The following is a 22,129-nucleotide window of genomic DNA, read 5'->3' as shown; positions in this document are numbered from 1 at the left end:
GTGTGTGTGTGTGTGTGTGCACATCAGTCGTGGGGAGAACGGAGCAGCCCCACCCGCTGCAGAGTGCCGACAGGATTGAAACAGCAGCAACTTTTAGCAACTTTAGAGTGAAAAATTGTTACAGAATACATTGATGTTAAAATGTATACAGGTTGGCAGGACGGTCTGAAATGTTTTGCACAGTCTTTCGCTGTACGTATTGTTGGTAAATGTGAGATGTTAGAGTCAGGCACATCTCGTCTTCATATCAGAAACAAGGAAATGATCAACCCGTTCTCGCTCCCGCTTGGTCAGTGGCTGTCAGAGTGCAAGTGGGATTGCTGGGATTGGTTGAAGTCGTGGGAAACTTCAGGTTATTGGTCAAATTTGCGGTAAAGTTGCGGAAATTGCGAGTCGCACCAAATTCACAGTGATTGGTTGAATTTGCGTGAATTGGCGTGATCGCGAAATCCTGGAGGGACTGGTAACTGTGTCAGTTTACTTGTACAATACATTAGAACAATCACAGACTGCACAGACTTCCACTCACATATGCAAACTGACATGATGATGGTGCAAACATTTGCACACACACACGTACGTTCACGCTCGGACCATGCCTCCATGGCCTGTGTCTGTATGAATCCCAGCATTCCCAGTGATCCCAGCGGGGCGTCAGTTGGCTGAGCAAACTGTCCGTCTGTTTCGTGGAAATCGGTGGACTTTGATGTGTTTTGACAGGTGGTCACTGCGGGCAAACCTCTTCTCACAAACTGGACACTGGTAAGGCTTGACACCTGAGTGGGAACGCCGATGTCGAGACAGCTCGTCCGACCGGGAAAACCTGAAAGAAGAAGCAATGTTTTAGATGTGACAAGGGCAAATGGAGAGAGTCAGAGGTGTGGACCTGTGATTGATAGAAGTCCTACGTTAGCGGTTTGTCTGGCACTGTTATTTTCTATTTAGTTTCAGCAACTCTCTGTTTTTCCCAACACGTACACAATGCTGCACAAAGGCCATAAATGTTCCCACCGAGCACCACAGCGTAATTATCTGTCATGAGCAAGAATGCTTCACATGTTGATGCTACAACTCATTTGCCTGTAACTCATTTGGACAAGTGAAGCATTGCAGCAGGGTTAACATGTGAGGCATATGCTACTTGGCTGGAGCCACAGCGATGACAACTACAAGGCTTCTTCCCAGCAACCCAGTTCTCTGAAACAGACTGTCCCTTGCCAGGCTCTGCATCCCAGACGTTGCTCTGCTGACCTGACAAGATAATGAATCGATACAATCGCACCCTGTAATTAAACAGCAACACATAAGGAGCTGCAGTAAAAACCTGTCATATGTAGATACAACAAGCTTACAGCTAGGAGCAAAAGTAATGCTGCTGCAGTTATAGACATGAATAAGTTGCAACATCTGACAGCAGTTTGTACAGGAAGACACTGCCAATAAAAGCATTCCAATAACCCATTGCTAGTCAAAAAGAAACAAGCTGATTAAAGGGTAACTACTGTTTTTTTCAACCTGTTGTCAGACACTTAGAATATTAATCTGAGCCTACAACCTGGACAATTGCCCTATTAACTTACATTGTAGCTTGTTTCTCCGCTGCCGACTGCAGCGATCTCGCTTAATAGTGGACCAATGTCAGAGATTGTTGTTCCCATCAGTCACCAGGTTGGAAAATAACGGTAGTGGGAACCAACACATGTTGCATGCGCAGGATTTATCTAGTGTAATGTGGCAGTCTGCATCATCAGCGCAGGATGGATTTGGGTTGAATCAAATGTTTCATATAATGCACTTACTGTGTGCAATGAAGTTGCGAGAGACAGTGAAAGTTACATCTATACAAAATACATACAACTGTTTGTAGATACAAACAGTTGTATGTATTTTGTATAGATGTTGTCATTGTGTGTACAGTAACACTGTCACTGCCACTCTGAAGTCTGACGTTCCAACATCTGCTTTGGAACAATGACAAATTATCAAAGAAACAGACAGGATTTATGTGTTTTTTTCACTTTTAGTTCCAACTGAATCAATTTGAAGCCATTTTCTTTCTTATTTCATGTCAGCTAAAGATGCTTTTAGTGAAATGGTTAAACAACAGATTAAAAAAAACAAAAAAACATCCCAGAAGGCTTCACTGCAGACTGATTTTTAAAGGGTAACTACTGTTTTTTTTTTTAAACTGGACCCTATTGTCCTATGGTTTTGTGTGTAAGTGACTGATAGGGACAATAATCTTTGAAACTGGAACAGTATTAAGCGTGAGCGCTGTAACCGGCAGCCACAGACTGGGCTGCAATGTAACCCTATGGGGCAAATGTGCAGCGTCAGTTTGGTCCACTAAAAGTTCTGTTTCTGCTGCTGACAGATTATTATTCTAAGTGTCTAACAACATTATGGAAAGGATCTCTACAGAGATAGACCTTTAAAACCTCTTTGAGACCTTTCTGTTTAACCAGAAACAGCTCTGAAGTCGCTAGCGCTAAACCCTCCATTTAAAAAAACAATACTTTTAGCGTGTATAGAGCCAACATATTTTCACATGTAAATCGTAAACTATGTGTTTATTTCAACAAAAAACAGAGTTGTGATGGTTGGAAAAGTGGAAAGACGAACCAAAATGGCTTTTCATAGTTTTATTTTGTTTCTGTCGACTTTAAATGAAGTGTATTTTACGATGCTAAAATTATTGTTTATTTACATGGACTCTGGTGGGTTTAGCGAACGCAATTTCACGGATGTTTTTTTGTTTAAAAAAAGGATCTTACTCTTTAACAGAAAGGTCGACCTCCTTAGAAATCCTTTCCATAATGTTTTCAGACACTTAGAATATCAATCTGAGCCTGTCAGCGGCAAAACGAGCACTTTTGTGAAGGTAAATACAAGCCTTAAAATAATTAACTGGAAGAGCCGTATCCCCACTCAGAGACGTTCTTCCGGTCTTCAATTGTTGCGTGACATAGGCCTATTGCCCTATTAACTTACATTGAAGCTTGTTTTACCGCTACCGACTGCAGCGATCTCGCTTAATACTGGACCAATGTCAAAGATTGTTGTTCACATCAGTCACTTCGACACAAAAACATAGGAAAATAGGATACAGGTTGAAAAAAACGGTAGTTACCCTTTAACACGAAACTCCAGTGTACTGGACAGTTATAACATTTAGAATAGTATCTAAATGAATATAGAAGTGCTCAGTGAATGGTTCCGTGCCAACACTGAAGCAAACTAAGCTGAATCATTGTAGGCCATTATTTAAAATCTAAACTGATTAAACAGTAAACACTAAACACTAAACACTAAACAGTTTATAAATCTGTCAGGTTGCTGTAAGTTATTAGTAAAACTGACACAACATGATTGTTTATAACTAGGAGGGACGACCTACCCTTTTCCCAGTGCATGATGGGAAACTGTTTTTAATGTTCAATGTGTTCATTGAACATTCAATGTGCTCTAAAGCTTGAAGTCTACTCTCACAGAATGTGACAAAGCACTTATCGTACATGGGCTCCGTGTCAGGACCTATGACTAAGACCTTAATTAAATTAGTTTATACTGCACACTACATATTTCAAAATACATGTGTTGCAAGGTAGAGGTTAAAAGAGACTGACTCTTTCACGTCCATGCTAACGTCTCCCGCTCAGTTCACGGCTCGCCAACACATCCATGGGTCCGACACATTGCAGTTCTTCTTCTACTTCTTTTTAATTGCGACTTGCAACCAGAGAAGAAGAAGCTGCATATGTTCGCAAAAAAAAAAGAATGCTGGTGTAGTGATTCCGGGTGCAATTTTTTTTCTTCTTTTTTTTTTACTCAGTTATGGATGGGATTTCTAATTTTACAATACTTCACTCAAAACGTAATCAAGTACATTTTAAAATACAGATTTTAAAAACTACTTGAAAAATACAAAATACACAACAAAACTACTCAATACAGTAACGTGAGTAAATGTATTTTGTTGCTTTCCACCTCTGGTATTGAGTGTTTAGTGTATTGCTGATCTACAGCTCTAGGGATATGAGAAAGGTTGTGGTGTCAATGTTCTCCTAACATTAAGAGCTAAGCTGACCAGCTAAACAACCTGCTACAAATGTGAACACATTGTCCTGTACATTTTGAATATAGCACGCTCAGTGCATCTTTCCATGGAGCCATTCCCTTCCTGTTCCTCCCTGTCTATGTGAGGAACCTTGACTGATCCCTCTCTTCCCTTTCATGCAGCGTGGCAGCCTGGACGTTCCTAGCTCACAGTCATGGTAACTATTCAACACTTTGTCTTTGTTCGATCCACTTCCTCACTGCTGCTCCCTTCAAGTGATTGTGTGCAAAACTGAAACAGCTTTTTCTCCCCCTCTATCAGCCTCTCTCAACCCCCCCTATACCACCACCACAGCCTTTTCTCCTGTCTTTCCTTTAAAAGAATCTCACTTACTCTCTGCTCCTCATCCATTTGCCTGCTTCTTTCACAATTTCCCCAACTTTTTTTGCTTTCGTCGGCCCCCTCATTTAGCCCATCACATACAGTGGTCCACACACACACACACACACACACACACACACACACACACACACACACACTGGTTCTCACATACACTTCCATCCAAACTACATCCTGCTTTTTGTGTACAGACAAGAGCCCTTTGTTAGTTGAAACACACTGCCTGGATTACTACAGCACAACTTTCTGCAGCTCCCCTATTATGTATTAGGACGCACACAGCATTTCAAGCACAGTACATGATTGGTGGCTGGATGCCAGGTTGGGTCTATTGTCAAATGGACCAACACAAGGCTTTTAAGGGATAGTTTTGATCATGCAGTACCTGCATGCAAAAGGAGGGTTTATAAATGATTGGATGTTTACAAGACGAGGCTCCTCCAAGACTAATTTCTGCAAGCTGTGGTAGGTAGAAGCCAAATGACAGACCACCTCACTGGCTCGGATACTTTTAACGAACGTGTTCATGCAAGTAAATGTAAGCATACCATATGCATAGATCAATGCACACATGCAAGGCACATGAAAAACACACACACACCATGTCAGTACTTGCTACTGAGTGTTGTGGAGCTTTTAGAGAAGTGGTCTTGTGCTAGGGTTCATATATCTGCTTGTTTTTTAAGTAATGGTTTACATACAGGCTAACTTAACTTCACCCATTCAATGGAACTTCATACAATGAAAATATTCAGGAAATATAAGCATAGGCTGGCAGAGTGTGAGGAGCCACTGATTACGGAAGTATTCCCTCAACAGTCAATTCCCATTTCAAGGTTTTCTTTTCCTGTTCTGTGCATTAGTTTGGTATAGAAAATGGCTGAATGCAACACCCATGTGCTGTTGCCATGGAGAAGAAGGTTGTAGCACAACGCTTGTCATTGCAATTGGGAACACAACATAGTTTATGGTCAATAAGGACTGATGTAACAGCAATTATTGCTTTTTAAATCTAAATTTAATCATGTATTTCTATTTTCTTTTATTGGCGCATATATGTTGGGGAAACGTATGACGAGCTGCATGTCCCCTGCCCTTTGCCATAATGTGCAACGTAATGCATGCATTATGCCTTATGTGCGCACACCTATAAAAAAAATGCATTGACGATGGCGACACCAAGTCCTCCCGGAGTTGTGCCTTTTGTCATTAGTTTTGCTTTAACTTACTTCATAACTTCATAAACAGTGGCAGTAAGCTAACAGCTACATGCAAGGTGTGTGGCACCAAGATAAATGATGCCGGATCAACAACGTCGAACTTCATCAGGCATCTCAAAACGCACCCAGATAGGTCAGTCACTTGTAATGTGAAAGAGACGTTACATTTAGCATATATCATCACAGGTAACAAGCTAACCATCGCAAAGTGTTATGCTAATGCTGGGAACAGGCAAATTGTATCTTTATAGTTAGTAGTTGCTGAGGCTCAGACATCCATGGCGCACAGGAGGCGGGACGCACGGATCCATCTCCCCAGGAACAAACGCTGTGTCAGGTGGGCAAACTCATGTGATGCGTAATTGATCCAGTGGATGATTTGTAAGCTATTAAGTGAACAAAGTATACCCGGTCCACCAAACACTGGGCCGTCTTGACTGTTTTAAATCTGCACTGTTACTGTAGTCCTATTTACTATTTCATTATCAACCATGCGTAACCAGCAGATACGTGCGCACTGTCACCTGCCGTGGAGACGCTGGCCTCACTAACCTCTCCTCCTCTGAGTCGGATCTCCCTCGCGCTGGACTCAGTTTCACTGAGCGTACTTAGAGTGCGGATCGGGATGCATTTTTCCGTCCAAGCCCAGCCCACGTCCAACAGAGCAGTAACCGTACCCGACCCGAGCCCGACAGGCATTAAGATATTTATGTCCAAGCCCGACCCGAGCAGTTAAAATCTCATTTTTGTCTCATACTAATGACACATGTACATTTGTTTGTGTGGAAGCCCGCTTTTATTAAGCTACTAGGAAGGCATTCGGAAATGTCAACAGATGAGCGCATTAGCGCACACGGGGCAACAAGCGCATGTTAATAAGCTGTTTAATTTAAAATGTTCAATGTGTTAACCTTTCCTGATTGCTTCGATTCCAACCGTGGTCAGAAAACCAGGGGAGACTCGTTACCTCCAGGGCCGATCCCATTTCTGGTGAGCAAATGAATGAACTTGGCTTTCAGTCTGGGGTTTATTTCGGACACCGCACACACTGTGTACAAAACTTAAACTTATTCCACCAACTCTGCTCCGGTCGCATCTACACGTCTGCTTCCTCTTTCTCTATCTCTCTTCTGCCCACTTTCCACACAAACACACACACACACACACACACACGCACTGAGCTCTCTTAAAGGTGCTGTAGGTAGGATTGTGAAGATCCTTGACTTAGCCAAAAAATTTGAACATAACATAACTTCTCAGTCCCTCCCCCCTTTCTGCTAAAGCCCAAAACGTACTCCTAAGTCCCTCCCCCCACAAGGGAGAATGAATGCGTGTGCATGAGCAGTGATTGACACGCAGTTAGACACCGCCCCTGGCCCTGATTGGTGCATCTGAACAGGGAGCTGTGGATTTTTGCAAATCGCACTACAGGCTGTAGGTGGTGCCAGAGGAGCCAGATTTATTTTTTAATTACCCGCTTCATGTAGTTCTACTCGAACATAGGGTTAGTTTCAGCAAATATGACAGAAAGTTAGTTTTATAAATCTTACCTACTCCACCTGGAGCCGCAGCACCATTTTACAACAAATGCCTTATCGCACTGATGTGACCGAGCCCGACCCAAACCCGAACATCATTTCTAAATATCTGTCCGAACCCGGGTATCCATCCTCTAAGCGTTCTAACACTTAGAAAATTCAAACTGCTTATTGTGCGTAATTTGGACTGACACTGAGATACATGTTGTTCTGTAACTTGTGTGGCGCTACCACTATTCTCTTGATTTCCACTTCGACATTAGACATTTTTTGAGTGAAAGAGACGTTACATTTAGCATTTATCGTCACAGGTAACAAGCTAACCATCGCAAAGTGTTGTGCTAATGTTGGGAACAGGCAAATTGTATCTTTATAGTTGTATCCATATGATGTGACAGACTTAGGTTGATATTTCAGCAGGTCCAAGGGCTAGAGGGATGTGTTAAGTAGACCCCATAAAGTTATCCTACAACTGATTTTGATACTGTACTGTATGGATGGTAGCTACAGGGCATGCTTTGAATTCATAAGATTTAACAATACAGTGTTAGGGACAGATCAGATGGCCAGAGACTTGACTTGGACTCGTTGCAAAAGACTTGAGACTTGACTTGAACTTGCCCCTCAAAGGCTTGAGACTTGACTTGGACTCAAGCTCAAAGACTTGAGACTCGACTTGGACTTCCAAAAAATTACTTGTGAACATCTCTGATATATGGTACCGCCGACGGCGACTACATCATATCTATTTCCAGCAAAACAGAGCGAAAGCAGAAAATCCATGTTATGTTCTTCTCTACAAAGTAAATAAATGTCAGACTGACTGACTGACATGTGATGTCATTCTTCTTAGAAATGTCTCATGATATATTGTCTCTAGAAGTGTATTATTCAACTTTTGCTTTTGTGAAAGGAGGAAAAGAAAATCCCAATACTCAATACTCAATACTATCATAAATGAAAATCGCAATACTAATCAAATCGGCACCCATGTATCGGGAAAGAATCAAATCGGGACAAAAGCATATCGGTCCATCCCTATAAAATACTATCCCGTTCCTGCTCACCTGATCTTGAGTCACCGTCAATCAAATGCAGAAGAAGAGTGACCATGCAGCCATCTTGCTGAGATCAAAGTATGTAAACAAAATGTGTGATCCACACATGCAGAAGGGCCACCACTTTTTAATTTGAAATTCAAACTATAAACTTCAAATTCTAACAGTTAAAGGGGTGATAGAATGATTATATAGGGTATTTTACACTGTTCCTTAAGGTCTCCTAATAGGGTATGTAACATTGGTTGGGCTGAAAATTGCCCGAATGCTATTTTATTAGGCCCTATTTGGAACAAGAGTTTTTCTTTCAAATATGGTATGCTCATGAATATTTAGATGAGCTGCGCGCTGATTGGTTTGAGCGAACCCCATAGAAACACATTGGAGACAAGACAGCAGGTCTCATATTTCAGACACTGCAAAGTTATACATTGTTTGTCGGGCTATTTCGTTATTAAATTCACTTCTGAGACTTTTTTATGCGAGAAATCAACTATATAAAGCTCAAATATGGGCCGTTTTACGAAAATTGATGGCTAATTGCAAATTTGGTAAGAGGTGTCGGACTTTAGGAGCTCCACACAGTCTGACGAGAAAATGGCAACCTCCATACCCAGTGAAAGTCACCGTTTCTCGGTTACTGAACTACCGGGGCTCGGGGATCCGAGCCGCCGGCATAACTAGAGTATATTTACAGTTTAAATTTCGTCACGCCACTTATATAACATCTACCCCAAGGTCTTATAAAGCTAACAATGGTGTCCAATTTCAATTTAATGCATTTTTGTGAACATTAGCTAGGGATTTCGTTAGCTGCTACTGTCCCTTCAATCCTATGGGTAAAGATCGCGGCTAGCTGCAGGCCCTGGAGCTCCATCAGGACCTCGGCATTTTGTAGTCCAGTAACCCAGAAACAGTGACTTTGCGCGGGTATGGAGCGCCGCGGGCTTCCCTTCGTGACAGAGATCCAGCTAGCTCACAGCGAGCCGGAGTCTATGAAGTAGGAGAAGCTGGGCGGTGAGGCAGCACCGGCCACTGTCACGTTGTTGAGTGTTGCTCTCAATTACTGAATGGGTATTTGTGTTTTCTTTAATGATGGGTAAACTTTATTTGTGATTTAATTTGTGATGAACACCACGAGCCACCTGTCTGTGGGCGTGGTTAATAAAAGTCCACCTGCACGCAGCTGATTATAGTTGCAGTGTGTGTGAGTGAGAAGCAGCAGAACGTCTCTCGTCTTTCCTTTTCTCCAAGTTCGGTGCTACAAATTAGGGTTCACAACGAGTAGCCGCTGTAACATGCTGCTCTGCCAACAGGTTATGGGCCCAGAAAAACCCAGAGACAGTTTTAGAGCATGTTCTCACCGATGATTAGCATGCTGTGAGCACCATGAGTGGACGGGCTGCAGATACGAGCCGACATGGTAGCCGCTGGTCGCGGCTCCTGTTTGATGGAGATGAAAAGAGTTATGAGTTATGGGAGGCGAAATTCTTGGGCCACCTTCGTTTGCAAGGGTTAAAGGACACTATTTTAACAGAGCCCACCACTAACGACGCAGATGAGCAGCTAGAAGATGAGAGAAAGAATGCCGAGGCCTATGCTGAACTCATCCAGTTTCTGGACGATAAAAGTTGTGTCGCTGGTGATGCGTGAGGCCGCCGATGACGGGCGGGCAGCCCTAAAGATTTTAAGAGACTACTATCAAGGTAAAGGAAAGCCAGGCATCATAAGCCTCTATACTGAACTGACCTCACTTGTGAAATCAGACAGTGAAAGTGTGACGGAGTACGTGATACGGGCAGAGACCGCGATCACAGCGCTAAGAAATGCCGAAGAAATATTAAGTGACGGACTATTGGTAGCGATGGTTTTGAAAGGTTTGCCAGAGTCCTTTAAACCATTCGCGATCCATGTCACACAACGAGATGAGACGATGTCTTTTGCTGAATTTAAGACAAAGTTACGCAGCTACGAGGACACAGAAAAGATGCGCGCCGCAGCAACAGATGAGAACGTGATGAAGGTGTGGCATCAGAGAGCGAGACCCGGCGGTACAGGTGACCGGGGAGCTAAGAGGGCCGCAGCGGACGTGGTGTGCTTCAAATGCGGCCTAAAGGGACACCTTGCCAAAGCCTGCCAGCGTAAACTATGGTGCAGTCACTGCAAGAGCACCACTCACCAGGACACGACCTGCAGACGCAAACAGCGCCGGAATCGAGACAGCGCACGTAAGGTCTCCGGGGAGACCGATGACCAGAACATGGAGTATGCCTTCAGAGTAAGTGAAGGGGCAGCAGGAGTCGACAAGAGGGGCCTGATGGTTGACTGCGGGGCTACCTCGCACATTGTCACAGACCTTGCAAAGTTTAAGAGGTTTGATGACAGGTTCCAGGCCGAGACACACTGCGTGGAGCTGGCGAACGGCACGCGGTGCATGGGCGTGGAAGAGCGCCGAGGCGATGCAGAGGTCTGTCTGATAGACAGCAAAGGAAGACACCTGAATGCAACGCTGAGACAGGCGCTGTATATCCCATCCTTCTTACAAGACATTTTATCTGTGACAGCAGCTACTGCCAGCGGAGCGACCGTGATCTTCAAGAAAGGGAAGGACGTTCTGATCCACAGAATAGGTACCAAATTCCATATTCACCTACATGATAGACTATATTATTTGCACACAATAAATAATAGTGATGACAATGAATGTGATGATCAATGCAAGGGTTGTCATGATATGCAGACACGGCATAAGATACTGGGGCACTGTAATTACGATGACATTCAGAAGTTACCAGATGTTGTGGATGGTATGAAAATTAAAAGTTCAAACAAACCTCTACATTGTGAAGTGTGCACTCAGGGGAAGCTTTACCAGACCAGAAATAAGAGACCCTGATGTGAGGGCTAAAAGCCTTCTAGAGCTAGTACACACAGACTTGGCAGGGCCAATTCACCCAGAGTCTAGAGATGGGTATAGATATGCACTTTCATTTACTGATGATTTTTCCAGTACAGTGTTTGTGTATTTCTTAAAGAACAAAAGTGACACAGTCCTAGCTACAGAGAAGTTTCTAGCTGACACAGCCCCATACGGCAAGGTGAAATGCATCAGATCTGATAATGGTACTGAATTCACAGGAAAAGGGTACCAGACGTTGCTCATTAAAAATGCGATCAGACATCAAACATCAGCACCTTACTCTCCTCACCAAAATGGGACTGCTGAGCGTAATTGGCGCACACTATTTGACATGGCAAGGTGCATGCTAATCGAAAGTGGTTTGCCAAAACAACTGTGGACTTATGCAGTCCAGACTGCTGCAGTGGTTAGAAATAGGTGTTTTAATAACCGCACACGGCAGACACCAATCCAAATGATGACAGGAAGACGGCCCAACTTGTCGAGAATGCAAAGTTTTGGATCAGAGTGTTATGTTTACAAACAAGACAAGCGAAAACTTGATCCGAGGTGTGAAAAGTGTGTTTTTATCGGGTACGACAAAAACAGTCCTGCATACATTGTCTACTTTCCTGTCAGTAAGAAAGTGCAGAAGCACAGACTGGTAAAGTTTGTAGCCAAGTCAGGTGTAGAACGACAGACACAGACTAGTTTTACACCTGAGGATGATCCAGCACAAGTCCAGAACTCCAGATCAACGTGTTGCAGTAGAACATGAACTTGAAGGGAGCCCCCACCAATCGCAGACAGTTGAGGTCAAGTGTGAGCCTGGGTCTAGCCGATACCCTTCAAGAGAGAGGAGAAGGCCAGACAGATACACAGATTGCAGTGTGTCTAAATGTATGTCTGAGGAGGAGGCTGATCAAGTCCAGAGTAACATAGATTACTGCTATCGAGTGACGTGTAACATGCCCGTTTCATTTACAGAAGCTGTAACCTCAGATAAATCAAGTGAGTGGGTCAAAGCAATGGATGAAGAAATGCATTCACTTAGAGAGAACAACACATTTACCCTGACCGACTTGCCTGAGGGTAAGAAAGCAGTGGGGGGTAGATGGGTGTATGCTATTAAACCCAATGTTGATGGATCTGAGAAGTACAAGGCTCGATATGTTGCAAAGGGGTACAGTCAAAAGATAGGTGTGGATTATGAGGAGACATTTTCTCCTACCGCTAACATGACTAGTGTCAGAGTTTTAATGCAGAAAGCAGCACAGGAAAACTTGATTTTACACCAAATGGATGTAAAGACTGCCTATTTAAATGCACCCATTGACTGTGAGATTTACATGGAACAGCCGGAAGGGTACAGGTTAAAATCTCACACAGACAGAGAGTTGGTGTGCAAGTTAGAGAGGTCATTATATGGGCTAAAACAATCGGGCAGAAATTGGAACAAATTGTTACATGAGTATCTAACACAAAACAAGTTTCTACAAAACCAGGCCGACCACTGTGTTTACACAAGGCAAGGAGAACATGAGAAGGTGATAATAGTAATTTGGGTCGATGACTTAATAATTGCAGCAAGCGATGAAAAAGCTATGAATGTTACGAAGGACATGCTTACAGCAAGGTTTAAAATGAAGGACTTGGGCAAACTGAGATTCTTTCTGGGCATTGATTTCAACCAGAGCGACGACTGTGTAACAATGTCACAAGCAAAGTATGTTTATGTCAACACCTTGTGTAGTTCAGTTTTTGTTCACCTTGTGAACAAAAACTGAACTACACAGATGATGCTGCATTGATGAGTGATGTTTCAAGATACAGAGAGGCAGTGGGTAGTCTGATATATTTGACTGTCTGTACAAGACCAGATTTGAGTTTTGTTGTAAGCAAAGTGTCACAGTATTTTACTGAACCTACTAAACAGCACTTTGATACAGTTAAACATGTGTTGAGGTATCTAAGAGGCACAAGGGATAAGGAGTTGTGTTACAGGAAATGTGATGAGAACCTGGGTATACAAGCTTACAGCGATGCAAATTGGGCTGGTGATGTTAATGATAGAAGAAGTACAACTGGGTATTGTGTAAGCCTGACGAAGAGCGGACCTTTAGTGTCATGGAAGACCAAAAAGCAGCCCACTGTAGCACTGTCTACTTGTGAGGCAGAGTATATTGCTCTGGCTGCAACCATCCAAGAGTGTCTGTACCTCACACAACTTCTAGATGGCATCTGTATGCACTACCCAAGCTGTATGAGGACAATCAAGGCACAATTGCTTTAGCTAAGAATCCTGTCAGTAGACAGAGGTGTAAACATGTGGATTTAAAATACCACTTTATACGGGCCATTGTGAATGATGGGAAGGTATTATTGGAGTATTGTCCAACTGAACAGATGGTAGCAGATGTGATGACCAAACCTGCAACAAAATATAAGTTGGTCAAATTTGCTAAGTTTATGTTTGGAGATAACTAAAAGGAAAATCCTGGAAAGGTGATTATTTTATTTTTTTTCCTCCCCCTTTTTTGACTGAATGTAATGTAATATTTCTTCCTTTTTTCTTTTGTAATGTGAGAGCAAGTGGGGGTGTTGAGTGTTGCTCTCGCAGTGTGTGTGAGTGAGAAGCAGCAGAACGTCTCTCGTCTTTCCTTTTCTCCAAGTTCGGTGCTACAAATTAGGGTTCACAACGAGTAGCCGCTGTAACATGCTGCTCTGCCAACACACGTAGCCTGCTGAGCTCCTGCTGAACTGCGACACACAGTCGGACAAAATTTGCAATTCGCCATCAATTTTCGTAAAACGGCCCATATTTGACCTCTACATAGTTGATTTCTCGCATAAAAAAGTCTCAGAAGTGAATTTAGTAATTAAATAGCGGACCTCTGGAGATCTGCATGACCTAGCTAGATTCAGAAGACTAAGCTGACCTCAGGTCAGTGGTGTAGCCTATGCAAATGTTGGGGCGTGACAAAGACTAGGAGTTGGGATGTTGACGTCAACTTTTAGCTTTGTTCAGATTCGCCCGTTTTCAGCGGCAGTTTCAAAATGTGAGAATTGCAGAGGAAAGGGGTATCAATGGGATTTTGAGCTTCTATGTATGTCCTATTTACTCACCGAACTATCGTTATTCAACTATGACAAGGTAAAATCGGTTTTGCATTCTATCACCCCTTTAAATAAGAAAAAAATGAAATATTGCACCTGTAACGATTTGTTTGAACTCAAAATTGTATAGTCACTATAGGCATACAGGCACTTGTATAGGCAGTGTATAAGCACCACAGGCTGTGCCTTATACTTCAATACAATGCTCTGTCACTCTGACTACATGCCCTGTTGCCCTATCAGTAGACAGTAGAGCTTAGATCGGCCCAAAAAATCAAGCCCGAACCTACCCGAGCCCGAGCGCGTTGCGTCCGAGACACATTAACTGTAATTATGAGCCCGAGCCCGATTTAAACCCGACACTTTTTTAATACGTGGGCCGTTATAACTGACGTTCTCAACTACAATTCCGAGTTGTTTGAACTGCAGAAATCTGTTTAGAATAATGCAACAAGGACGAAGCACGTAAACTGCGCTGTTTGTTTATTCAGAATGGAACGGATCGCAAATGGATCTGAATGAAGAAACAATGATGAACAACATATTGTTGTCACTGCCCACGACTTGTTAAACTGCTTCCATACCTCCGACTTTCCTCCACACTTGCTCAAAGGTAATTCTCCTGTTTTTCTTTTTTTCTTTACATCTTCAAGCTCCATGTTGCACTTAAGATACACAATACAGCACAGCAGGCCTGGTGTGATGCGTGCGAGAGGAGGAGACTCCGCGCATGAAGTGCTGCATTTTGTAACTGCAGCCTAAATTTTGTACACATTTGTTACTTTTATATAGCTTATATATACATATTTATAATATTTCTGATTATGGCATAGCTTTCTCCCCACCCAATTAGGCTAAATAGGTAATGGATAAAAAAAAAAAAAAAAAAGCTTGATCAAGGGTCCGGCCCGGGGATAGTGGCGGAAATAACGGCTCGGGTCGGACTCGGGCTTGGGCCGAGAATCTAAACTCTAGTAGACAGAGCAATTGGTGGTCTCTTTGTTAACACAATGGAGGAAAGTAGCGAGCTGTGCTGAGTGAATAATCATGAGAAACCACCTAAGAAGCATTTGGGATTTTTGGATAGTGTCTGAAGTCACTCAAGTGAAGCAGAGGAGACCCCACAAATGAACGGAGCCACATCTAAATTTATTTTACAGCACAGTTTAGGATTAGGCTACGTGGTTTGAGTTTAAAGTCATTTGAATTAATATGTTCTCCCTCGTTCATCCCTACTGTGCAGCAGCATACAGTCTTTAAAAGTGCTGTTTAAAATTATGTCCATTCCAAATCCTTCTAACCCACCAGTTAGGAACCACTAGTTTAAGAGGAAGTGCAACGTTGCACTCAATTAACCAGTTTGAGTCTCAATGTCTGACCCGATATCCTCGGGAAAACAGCCAGCTCAAATCTGGCAACTCTGGGCTCAAGTCTCGCACGCACGCACGCACGCACGCACGCACGCACGCACGCACGCACGCACGCACGCACGCACGCACGCACACACACTTTAAGACTGTTGAATGTAAAAAGCCCCTTACTGTAATGACCAAAGAAATTGCCTCATCCAAGTTCTCTGCCTTTCTCCATTACACACACACACACACACACACACACACAGCCCCAGCAACTGCACAGCTGTCGAGTCTCAACAGGAGGTGCCCATGTGGCTGCAGCCCACGTGCTCCGTCCCAGATTTAGTTTACATCCTCAAAAAAAGACAGCCCAGCTATTCTTGCACAGATGTCTCACTGTCTGACAAGTGTGATTGTGCAAGCAAACCTGTTTATAATGCCACTGCATCACATTCCAATTATTACATGGGAGGCTGCATGACAGCCATTAAGATCTCTTTGCTGCTTAGTGAAAAACTAAACATTTGGATAGTTTTTGCTCGGCTTTTACTATTATAGATCATTGAATAACTGTGAGTATCCTGTCTCGTTTCTGCAGCATTTTGCTGAAACCCAGTAAAGCCTTACTTCCATGGTAATGAACCCTATTAGGAATAATGACATTGACATATCATGTTGTAGAGCGGCTTCTCTCATTTTTAGTTGCTTGGAGCTTTGGGAGGGTGTGGGGGGTCTGGCTTTCAAGACCCTTTAAGTCCCCTTGCCAGTGCTACTAGATGACCCCAAAAGAGACAGGTCAGTTCAAGTGTCAGGAAAAACTCTTCACCACACTTGGTTCCATTGAGCAAAATGACACCATGCACAGCACATAGACATGTCCCACTGACATATAATTACTGCTGCTTCCAAACAGGCTACACTAAATGGGGGTTAAGCCCTTTTAATTCACGCAGATGCACAGGGTTTCCCACAGAAAATTTGTTAGTTAAGGTGGTAGGGTGGGGGTCAGACTGGGGGGGGGGGGATTGTGCGATAGACTACAGACATGTTGGCGAAGGTTCAGCTACTTTCTTCTGCTCCTCTGCTGTCTGCAGGTCAGAGCAAAGCGGGGCGGGCCGACACACGTACACACACAAACACCGGCACACACACCAGACGCCAGTCACCACTTCTTCTTCTTCACCACTTTACTGATAGCTATAATTTACCTCAGGCTAATTAATTAGCTAGTAAGCTAGTATGTAAATGGTGATTTTTATCAGCCCGCCTTCCAAAAGAAAGTACAATGAAATGAAATAACCAATCATTAACCGTTGAACGACAAGCAGGAAAGGCTTGTACCGGTTAATGTTCTGTGCATTGTCGGACACATGCAGCCACTTTCCTGAAACCGCTTGTGAGACTAACACAAGTCCACAGCGGCGTGTATGTTCGAGCCTTTCTCCACTGGCTCCACCTGCAGGTTGTCAACTGTGTGGTTTGGAATGAAAGGGATAAAACAGGATGCCGAGTAACACGGCGAAAATCTACATTGTCAAAAAAATTTTTTTGACAATGTAGTTAAGGCAGCAGGTGCGTCTTGCTAAGGCGGACGCCTTAACTGCAAAGTGCTGTGGGAAACCCTGGATGCATGTTCGAGTCTGCTGTTATTGCCCAGTCAGGCTTTATATATCCATCATAAATATGAGTCTAATCTGGTAAGGTAAGACCCTTCAAAATGACCATAATTTAACACTGCAGCTTTTATGTTAAATTATGGTAATTTTGAAGGGAAAGAGATTATTCTTTCTGTTAGGGCTGTATGTTTAAATGTACAAAGAAACACTTTCATTCAGTCAGTTAGTTCACACTTCCTTCACCAGTACCCACCTCCATCCACAGCCCTGCCAGCTGCAGGCGAAAGGCTTTTCCCCCGTGTGCCTCCTCAGGTGGGCCTTCAGGTGGCTGCTCTTGGTGTACATCTTGGTGCAGCCAGGAAAAGTGCATTTGTGCATTTTGATAAGATCCGCCACTGGGTTCTTCTGGAACTTTTGACCTCCAACAAGAACCCCTGAGCCCTGGCTGGCTGAGCAATCCCCGAGCCCAAGAGGCTTGGCTGCAATGGGGATGGGAGCAATGCGGACAAACTTGGAGGAGACGTTAAGGCTGGGAGAGGGCAGGATGTGGGGCACCAGGGCAAAGGTCTGACCTTGGATGTTGACCAATAGCTGTGCAATTTTGATGTCTGAGACTGGGGCAAGCGGTGGAGGCTGGGCTACTGGGGTAAGAGGCGCTACTGTGGGCTCCTGCTTGATCTCAAGAGGCTGAATCTGTAGGATGACCGGCATCCCACTACTGTTTGTGCCACTGTCTGCTGATGAAGTGTTGTTGGCTAATGCCTTCTTGGCCCCTGTGCTGGATTCATGCATGTGGTTAACTGATGTAGTTTTGGTCTCACTGGGGGCAGCAGTGGCCAGGTGGTCTACACACTTGGCCTCTGGCTCTAGCTTAGGCTCAGGGGAGGTGTCCGTGCACCACTCCAAGCCAACTTTTAGACCAAGAGCCTCTTCCAGTCCCACTCCCAACCCCGGACAACCCTCTCGGATTTCCTGCTTCATTGTTACCACCTCCATATTCTCCTCCAGGAATTCTTCAATCTCTTCCAGTGTGGGCTGGAAGGACCCTACAAGTTGTTCCTCTGTCTCCACATTGGACCAGGTCAGGAAGTCAAAATGTTCCTCCTTTACGGGCTCGCGTTTGGAGGGCTCATCTCTCCGTGAGTCCCAGAAGAAGGTGGATAATGCTATAGGTGCCTCAGACCCTGCCAGCATACTGTTGGCACCTCCTAAAGACGCCTGGGACAGCAGGTGATCCAGAATGCTGTCCTGGCTCTCAGCACTAGAGTTGCTGCCGTAGCTGGAGCTGAGCACCTGGGAGTCCGGGCTGGAACAGGAACGGGGGCTGGACGACTCGCTCAATTCGTCCTCCGAAAACGGTGACGGCATCACCTGGTAGGAGCTCAGGTCTGTCACCATGTCAGACAGCCGGTAGGGCTGTGGAGAGCCACTGGAGGGAAGAAAAGTCCCCTTGCTAACTGGAGAGTGATCTACCATCCCTGGATAGTGCCAAAAGGCTGTGTCTTGTTGGACTCAGAGTCTGTGTTTAGGATGATTTGTAAGATAATTATTCCTTGTGCTGCTGGGAAAGTTAGGCCAAACAAACCCAGGTCACCAAGGTCACACTTCCCACTCTGGTGAGATAGTGAAACACCTGGTGTTTTCTCTCAGGGTAGAAAAAGTGTCGCGAAACCAGCAGGGATATAGTGTGTCTAAATAGAAACAAACAGAGACAGTGAGAAGTCTGTTAATATTTACCACACGTGTGCATACTGCTCACATTCAAAATGACAGAGCCCAACTTTAAAGAGATGCTAGTTGCAGTCTGTGTATGCAAATCCTAAAAAACTGCAGGAGTATTTTGGACTTGCAAGTTGCAGAACTATTGACTGTTATTTAAGAGTGGCCACGTGACAACATCACTGACACAGCACAGTCAAACAGTAACTTTATGACATAACACAAATGGCTCAACAACACTGAGAGTATATGGTTCATCACATTTGTTTTCATAATACAGTTTTTTTTTCCTGGAGCAGGGAGTGTTGGCCATGCACAGTCCCCCCTGCCTCTACCCACCCTCCCGATTAGGGGCCCCTGCATGGTCTGAGTGACCGAGAGTAAACCCAGCCAGAGAAAAAAAACTGTCAACATCATTATCAGAAAACACCGGCATGGGGCAGCCAGGAGCAGTGTGCATAAATCACCTGCTCTGCTTGTTTACGGGACGATTAAAGAGCAGTAAATCTGTCCCATCCTGCCTCTGAAGGTGGCAAGACAGATATTTTACAAAGGCTATCAGTCATTAAGGGCTGCTGGGACATTTCAAATGAATTTACATCTTTGTAGAGAGAAAAGCTTGGATGTCATCTCTTCTAATGACCGAGTTATAGCCGGCATTCTTACATGCATTTGTAATTATAACTCAACAAAATGTCATATGTTATATGCATTATTACATACATAATAATAATTACAAGTAGGCTAATTAACTGTTCAACACCGTTAACGTTTGCAGGCAGCATGGGTTGAAGAAGTTAGTAATCCGTCACATGCAGCTGCAAGCAGTAAACCAAGTCATTCCACATGAAGTCATTTACTGTAGGCCTGCACTGTGTTGTTACAATCCGAACCCCATAATAGTTCACAACATAGGACTGTGTGCTGTTTTTCTGGCCGTCCCCTCCCGCGGTGCATAACGCGTGAAGGCGCGCACGCGCGCCTCCGCTCTCGACGTAAACATGTTTTCGTCCAGCCTGCTGCAGCATATGGCACCGAGCAGATGCACGTGCACCCTGCACCGCTGAACCCATCATTACATAACATAAACTACAGTCTTACCTTGATCAATCAAAGCAGATATGATCGCAATGCAAAAGGCGCGGGGAGTGTTTGTATCCGTCTATTGCCCGGAGGATGGCCATGCAGCAGCGGCTGCACAGTGCACACAGACTGACTGAGTGAGTGAACGCGGACTGAGTTCCACTATATGGCCGTCACATGACTGGGGTTACTGTAGTGAGGAATCCTGCTGAAGGCTCGTCCCGGCTCTGCCGCCTCATTGGTCGGTTGTGGTGGATGGAGGTGGGCTCTGCTGCGTGGAACAACGTGGGAGCTCTGAAGGAAGGCAGCTGGTTGAAACCTGTTTTCATGATAAATAACAACCACATTAAGTGGGTCAGATGGCTTCATGTTTTCATCAGCAGAAATACAGTTAAACAGCTTTTTAAAACCCTGAATGATCTCAGTTTGTATTAAGCAAAAACACAGATCCATAGCATCTTATGTTTAATGATTTTAATGAATTTCTTTGATTGATCTGACTGATTACAACAGAGCAGTTATAAGTCCAAGCCAGTTAGGTTTGACTTGTATTTATTTGCACAGGTTAAAATCAAGGACATGGCAATGACATTATGTCATTTGTAGTCTATATCCACGACCTTCCACTTTCAATCTCATGCTGAACATCTTTTTCAGAAAATGTAAAATTCCAACTGGAGCCTTAAGCAGGATTTATGCTTCTGCGTAAAATCTACACCATTGCTATGTACGTAGCTAAGCAGTGACACTGACACCGCCGTAGCCTGACGTCACCTCTCGAAAAATGTAACAACACACTGGTTCTCCTTCTCCATAAACAACATGAAATCAAGGAGAGGGTTAACTTTTGCTGCTAAAGATTTCCCACCGTGGTCAGAAAGAACAGGGGAGACACTTTGTTTCTCTCACTATGATTCTAGAGTTTTACTCACTCTGAAGATAATCACCATCACTCTCTCACTCACTCTACCACACACTCCACACACACACACACACACACACACACACATGCCGGCCCTGCTATTCTCTTAAAGAGATCGACGCATGCACCAACGCACACCTATAAACTTCAGGCCACTTACGAAGGCTATGGAGAAAGTGCTGCGTGGAGCCTCCGCAGGACCAGAAATCACGCTTGAGACTGAAACAGAGCTGGTTTCTCCTTTAAAACAGGAAAAAAAACATTACACAATACCATACCGTCTGCATTGGATCATTGAGATATCCTGTATTCTGCTGTCCCACAGTGCTATTCCATTCATTATACCAGATAGCTACCACACTCGCATACAGAAGGCCTCAGCACCTGTGGTCATTGATAAGGCCTTGGCTTGCTATCGTCGCTGCAGAGTTCTTTATATTACACCCTTAATAAGCTAATAACACCAGGTCAATTAGCTCCTCCTCATGCTAACTTTAAACTGGGGAAGACTCTGCACCTCACTACTGGAGTCAACTGCAGCTACAGCTGGAAGTCAAGAGTGTGTGTGTGTGTGTGTGTGTGTGTGTGTGTGTGTGTGTGTGTGTGTGTGTGTGTGTGTAACAGAAAATAATGTGCAGGAGAGATATGGCATGTTAATCAGTAAGCTTCAGAGGTTAGAGTTAGCCATGGACTGAGCCAAGCTAGCCATTCACCCCTGTTTACAGTCTTTAACCTTAGAGAATTTTTTCCATTTGGGTCATCATCATCATCATCATCTATCTATCTATCTATCTATCTATCTATCTATCTACTAAATGGAACTTGCTGTGAAATAGATTCCAGGGTCAATAATGAACTTGGGCGCCTGGGTAGTTCACCTGGTAGAGCGCGCGCCCATATATAGAGGTTCACTCCTCGACGCAGTGGCCGCGAGTTTGACTCCGCCCTGCGGCCCTTTGCTGCATGTCATTCCCCCCTCTCTCTCCCCTTTCATGTCTTCAGCTGTCTTATAAAAATAAAATAAAATAATAATAATGACCTTAAATGTATATTCTCCATGTCTCTGCTGCAACTTCTACTGTCCCAGCATGATTCCAACACAACACCAGATGCCTGTCACTGGCTCAACAGCCACACTTCCTCACG

General features: G+C 44.1%; 1 protein-coding gene across 1 annotated transcript; it reads right to left on the bottom strand.

Moving 5' to 3' along the window:
• Positions 1-467: 467 nt before the first annotated feature.
• On the bottom strand, positions 468-20,593 carry LOC116050231 (Krueppel-like factor 15). Its single transcript, XM_031300197.2, has 3 exons — positions 20,080-20,593; positions 17,513-18,950; positions 468-823 (listed from the first exon to the last, which is right to left on the bottom strand). Exons 2-3 carry the CDS (start codon positions 18,733-18,735, stop codon positions 655-657), a joined length of 1,392 nt encoding a protein of 463 aa, XP_031156057.1. The 5' UTR covers positions 18,736-18,950; positions 20,080-20,593; the 3' UTR covers positions 468-654.
• Positions 20,594-22,129: the final 1,536 nt, after the last annotated feature.

This window comes from Sander lucioperca, chromosome 6, assembly GCF_008315115.2.
Source record: "Sander lucioperca isolate FBNREF2018 chromosome 6, SLUC_FBN_1.2, whole genome shotgun sequence".
NCBI lineage: Eukaryota > Metazoa > Chordata > Actinopteri > Perciformes > Percidae > Sander > Sander lucioperca.
This window is presented reverse-complemented; position numbering and strand designations above follow the sequence as displayed.

Bases quoted from the DNA above. Each gene is read 5' to 3' on its own strand.
- LOC116050231 (XM_031300197.2), bottom strand. From the start codon at position 18,735: ATGGTAGATCACTCTCCAGTTAGCAAGGGGACTTTTCTTCCCTCCAGT. The intron at 824-17,512 runs GTGGGTACTGGT...TTCTTCTTTCAG, and splicing joins TGGCAGGGCTGTGGATGGAG to GTTTTCCCGGTCGGACGAGC.